The 5,513-nt window shown below is 38.3% G+C and overlaps 3 protein-coding genes across 5 annotated transcripts in view; 2 read left to right on the top strand and 1 right to left on the bottom strand.

Moving 5' to 3' along the window:
• Positions 1 to 51: 51 nt before the first annotated feature.
• On the top strand, positions 52 to 976 carry LOC104806807. Its single transcript, XM_010531879.1, has one exon. The coding sequence runs from the start codon at positions 262 to 264 to the stop codon at positions 850 to 852; it is 591 nt and encodes a 196-aa protein (XP_010530181.1). The 5' UTR covers positions 52 to 261; the 3' UTR covers positions 853 to 976.
• Positions 977 to 1,741: 765 nt separating this feature from the next.
• Positions 1,742 to 3,713, top strand: LOC104806808 (transmembrane protein 50 homolog). The gene is made up of 4 exons (XM_010531881.2): positions 1,742 to 2,070; positions 2,166 to 2,253; positions 2,655 to 2,807; positions 3,392 to 3,713. Exons 1-4 carry the CDS (start codon positions 1,938 to 1,940, stop codon positions 3,423 to 3,425), a joined length of 408 nt encoding a protein of 135 aa, XP_010530183.1. The 5' UTR covers positions 1,742 to 1,937; the 3' UTR covers positions 3,426 to 3,713.
• An 824-nt stretch (positions 3,714 to 4,537) lies between these two features.
• The window catches only part of LOC104806809, a 3,610-nt gene continuing 2,634 nt past the window's right edge, over positions 4,538 to 5,513 (bottom strand). For 2 of the 3 annotated variants that reach the window (XM_019201759.1, XM_010531882.2), the window contains 2 exons: positions 5,153 to 5,510; positions 4,538 to 5,060 (listed from right to left, as the gene is read on the bottom strand). In XM_019201759.1, the coding sequence (XP_019057304.1) occupies positions 4,974 to 5,060; positions 5,153 to 5,510 (445 nt within the window). In that variant the 3' untranslated portion in view covers positions 4,538 to 4,973. The remainder of the gene's footprint in view (positions 5,061 to 5,152; positions 5,511 to 5,513) is intronic. The other variant, XM_019201760.1, reaches the window with a different exon arrangement.

The following is a 5,513-nucleotide window of genomic DNA, read 5'->3' on the forward strand; positions in this document are numbered from 1 at the left end:
CTCTCTCGTAACCCCCCTCCTCTCTCTCTCTCTCTCTCTCTCTCTCTCTCTCTCTATCCCTCTCTCTCTCTCTCACACTCTCTCTCTCTCTCTCTCTTTCACACAGACACACACACACACAAGAAATAAAGCCCTTTTTCTAGTTTACAGCAACATATGAACAAATTGTAGAGCAATTTAAGTCATTCTGCCACGAACCCAAAATTTTGTTTCTTCTTCTTTCTCGGAAGCGATTTCTTGGCCGAAGGGGAAGATCGAGAGATGGGGCGGAGACAGAAGAACACGAGCACCCTCCAAATCCAAACGGCAGCGTTCTTGCCAATGCTGTGCTCAAGACCGTCGATAAAGAACGTGACGATCCCAAAATCACAGTCCCTCTCCCTCCAAGATCAAGAAGACGACGACCCTTTGTCCCCAAAGATAAGCTGCATCGGCCAAGTCAAGCGCAACAACAGGATCACCAACCTCCCGACCGCCGCCAAGCTCGCAATCACCACCTCCAAACGCCATAACCACAACCATTACTTCAAGCTCAGACGCCTCTTCTCCGGCACGACCCTTTCCCTCACTCTATCGAAACCCAGCAAGATTACTCCAAGAAGATCGCAAGAGTCGGCGAAGAAAAGCAAAGGGTCCAAGATCGATGAGAGGAACAAAGGGTTCGTGTTGGACGTCGTGGACATGGATCCGCCATTGCCGGTGGTGAAGAAGAAGCAAAACGGCGAGGAAAAGGCGCCGCCGCCGGAGAATCTGTGGAAGAGGAGATCCGGTGGCTTGGAACTCGGGAGTTTGCAGATTCAGCAGATACAGGACAGGACACGTCATCAGATGCAGTTAATTACATCTGTTTGATTGGTCCATCCGCAGATCTTGTCTTCATGGGATCTTTATCAACGTAGAAATCAAATGAGGTTTTTTTTTTTGTATTGGATTCTGTACAAATTCAAAATGAAACTTAATTAGTTTGTGGTTTCTCGTGTCCTTGCTCAAATTTCCTTTTTTTTTTGGTATAGATTTTACGCTTTTATGATTTCAAGAAATTCATAGGGATTCATATGCACCATGTAGTTGGACGTATCTAGTTATGAGACCAACCTTATAATTCCTCTTATTATTATTTTGTTTACTAGGATCATGTTGTAAATTATATGGTGGTTGGTCCACAATATTTACGAAAAGACCGTAAATTTTTTTCATATAATAAGTTGTTTTTTGGTTAAATGTTCATATAATAAGTTACGTAAGATTTTGGATGAAAAGACAACTGCGACTGCGAGCGATAGTTTCGGCCATGGAGACACAAGAAAAAGATTAATAAAAATCAATTGATTAGATTTAAAAAAAAAAAAAATCAATGGAGAAAACAAATAACAAAACGACGAGGAATTTGGCTTTGATGAGATTCATTAAACGCGGAAGACCTAAAGTGAAAGGACAACATATATTCGAGCATTTTGGATTTTGAAAATAAATAATTTTCAATAATCTTATAACTTATTTGCTTGTAATATACATATTTATGAGTTTTTAATCAAAATATGTTTAATTTAAATTTATTGATATTCAAAAATTATTTCGTGGATAATTTAATTTGAATATCAAAATATTCGAGTTTGAATTTAGTTTTAGAATCAATTATTAATCGAATTTAAATTCCCGTCTCTAAGACTAAAGAAGAGGCTTAGTGATGGTAACTAACGATGTCGAACAAAAATAATTAACAAAACGATTAGTAGTACCCCGATCAAGTTTGTCACGAGAATTACATCATTGCCACTGGTGATATCGATGAGAATCTTGAGTCAGGGAAAAGAAAAAATTTCTTGTTTTTTTTTTCATCATCTAATACGCAGAGGAGCATAGCAAATCGACAACGATTCGAATAATTATCTTTCGTTGATTCCGAGGAAAACCCAGTAGAGAGGATTCATCGAACCATGGATTTGGTCGAGCTATGGGCGATTTTCGGACCGGGAGTCGCCGGAGCGGTGTTCGGAGCTGGATGGTGGTTCTGGGTCGACGCCGTCGTCTGCAGCTCCGTCCAAGTTCCGTTCGTCCACTATCTCCCTGGTATGAATTGGTTTGTTTGCGAGATTTCTATCCTGATTCGCGAATTAGGGTTTGTAATTCGGGCAATTTGGGTTTTTTTTATTCGGGAATCGCAGGCATATTTGCGTCTCTTGGGGCTTTGATGTTCAATTGCGTGAGGAAAGAGGACATCGATTACTCTCCTTATGACGAAGGAGAGTGGAGGTTAGCTTAATTAATTGCTTTTCTCTGTTGAATCGAAATCGATTGATTTCGATAGAATTTGTTCGATTTCCTCGTGAAAACTCTTAGCTTAAGCTAGTTAACATCGTGTTAATTCGTTGATCATATGGTAGAATTGAGAGAAGAACTTAGTTAGTTCTTGTTTGGAGTCTGCTCGTTTCTGCATCAACAAGTATATAGATGAGATGTGTTTAATTGAAACCCCTGTTGTATAAAATCAAGTTTTAGCCGGAAAGATGAGATATGTTTAATTGAAACCCCTGTTGTATGAATCAAGTTTTGGCCGAAAATCTTCGGGTTTTTGCTCGTTAGTGTGATACATTTAAAACCCACTAGGGTTCATTGATTCTTAATCTTTTCAAATGACTTGCTTGTTGCTACAGATTGAAGCTATGGCTGTTCATAGCATATGTTGTAGCTTTTGTTTCCCTTGCGGCATCCGTCGGCTTACTGATACAAGATTCGCTTGTGAAGACGGGTCCGTCCACGTGGACTGGTGTTGCGGGAATCTTTCAATGTGTGTTTGTATTGATAAGGTAACAGCCTGCCTTTTCTGTCTCATACAAAGTGTTCTGAGCCTTCTAGGTTTCTTGGTGCTTGAGCTTTTGTATTAGACATCATGTATTTGTGTTTTCGTGATGGGCAGAACGCTATGGTTTGAGGCAGAGAATGATGAAAGAACCACAAACTTGAATGATGTACACAAAGCAACTTAAATAACCCAAAACGTCTATAGTGAATGATGTAGTCTTTTTGGGGTTTAAGTATTCCATGCTGAAACTTATGCAGCAGATTTCTTTCTTCTGTTTTTAGGCTAAGTTTGCCATCACAACACATCTTATGAGAATCAGTAGAGATGTCAGTTTTAGTAATGGCTCCATTGGATCTTTGGGATTAAATCGTCATTAGTTTCTGCTAGTGTTCAAAAAAGTTGATATCAGTTTTGGATCTTTTCCATGTCCCTTTTAAAAAAACCCATAAGAATATAGATTCCTATCATCGGCATGCACTTGAAAAACATCTTGTTTTTTTTTTTACCATTACTGCAAGTGAACTCTATTTGTTATGCTCTCGGTGTTGCTGCTATGATGTGGGATGACATCTTTTTCTTTATGGGCAGCGGGCTAATGTATTGGACATCGCATCCGGAGTAAGTCAATGACCAAAAACAGGCGCCATGTCCATGTCCATGCCCATGTACAACTCACGAAGCTTGTGGGGTAGAAAGGACTTGTGATTCTACTTGCAAATGTTCATATCCTTTGGGAGTTCTTGTTCCCGAAACTTTGTCGATGTCTTTGTGATGTGCTTCGAGTTCTGTTATCGTTCGGCGTGTTTTTTTTTTTACATAACCTCGGACGTGTGTGAAAGCCTGGAATTTTCACTAGTGTAAATTGAGCTCTAAATTATGCAATCCAGTTTCTGTATCTACAGAATTTACATTTGGGGACCGTTTCGACAGTTAACCGGTTTGTTTTCCTTGGGTTAAGTCAAAAAATCATTATATAAAAAATGCCTTTATACAGTATTTTGCTTCAATCCATACTGTTCTTTAACTATGAGTAAAATTATAGTCTGATCACATGTCGCATCGGTAATAACGTTAATTTATAATTATTTTATCAAATAATTAGTTTGATATGTAAAAAATAAATATTATCAATTAGTTTGATCACCATAAATTTAATATTATGATTTATATAAATACTATGTAACCAAATCATACTTCTGATCATCATACATGGGGAATGATAGGGAATGATATGTGTTGAAGTCAAAATACTATATGGAAATATTTTTATAATGGTCCGGTCAAAAACTGATTTCCAACACGTTTTTTTTACTCTGAAATCCATCTAAATACTTCTAAATTATGTTTTCAAATTCGAGTTAACAAAGGTTATGAATGTTAGATAGTTTTTATTTTAAATTTTTTGTTTTAGGTTTCTAGTTTTTGTTTTGTTAGTTTTGTAAATCTAAACAAATGGACCGTTTCAACGGTTAATCAATTTTTTTGTTTGTTTTTTAATTTTAAAAATTCCAAAACCTATTTCCATTCAAACCGAAAGTTACAACAGTGAGTTATTCGTTTGATTGCAAAACACTAAAATAGCCAAGAAAACAATATACCACCAATACCTAGCCCTTTCTTTCATTCAGTTACATACGAATTCATTGTACCATTATCCAACGTAACCGTCTATTCCATCAATAGTTTCATTACCCAATTGGATAGAAACAAAAATGACAGATTCACACAGAGTGCTCAATGATAAATAAGAACGAAATAATAATAGAATATATCAAATGATTACACCCAAAAAAGAGCGTAAAAAAAAAACAAAATAGTTCATTCTTTTCCCTCTCTTTCATCATCTAATCAATAAAACGACACGTAGGCATCTTCCCCCACATATATCTCAAAACATTAGAGAACCCCAAGGAAGATGCAAAACATTGCAGCTTCAGAGACCAAAAGACCTAAAAAAGTCAAACCTTTTCCACCCACAGAGGCAGGACTCCGTACGGCAATACCCAAACCCCACACCTCTTACTTGCAAAAGTCCTGCCCCTTTTTCTTCTTCCATGCCGCCAAAGTCGCCATCTTTTCTCAGAACTAAAAGAAAACAAGAACAAAAAGAAAGAACAAACCAAGGGAAGGAAATTTATCTTCCATAGAGGAATGAATCCAACAGCGTGATTCACGAGTCCGCTGTGGAAGTTATGTCCTGTGTTTCTTGCTGTATAATGGATAGCTTCTGCAGCAGTGATGGTTCAAGCTTCTTGTACTGTGGAAGAGTCGAGAGTAAGAACCTTTAGCTGCAGAGTTTGGATATGATAAGAGACAAACGACATCGGAGAAGAGTGTTCCGGTTTTTACCCGTTCGATGAAGGCACTGATTTCCTCCTGGGTAAGGGCTTCGTCCTCGCAATTGTTTTCATCCCATCCTAGGGATCTCAGAAACTCGGCCTCTTTTTCATCAGGAGTGTCTGCTGCTTCAAACCTCATAGACCTCTCTCCCACCTGAGACAAAATCCGGATCCTTTCAATGATGTTATCTTTTTCAGTCGCTTCTACACCGTTTGCAGTATGTCGGCTAGAAGGGTCACTAGCTACCTGCTCCTTAGAACTGTTGGCCTTTTCCTCATTGGAAGAAGAAATGCACGAGCTGGAGTTGGCAGGATCAGTTGAGATGTTTGTGGATATCTTCTGCTTCAGAGCATTGTAAAATTCATTCCTG

The sequence above is a fragment of the Tarenaya hassleriana genome, unplaced genomic scaffold, assembly GCF_000463585.1.
Source record: "Tarenaya hassleriana unplaced genomic scaffold, ASM46358v1 Cleome12, whole genome shotgun sequence".
Classification (NCBI taxonomy): domain Eukaryota; kingdom Viridiplantae; phylum Streptophyta; class Magnoliopsida; order Brassicales; family Cleomaceae; genus Tarenaya; species Tarenaya hassleriana.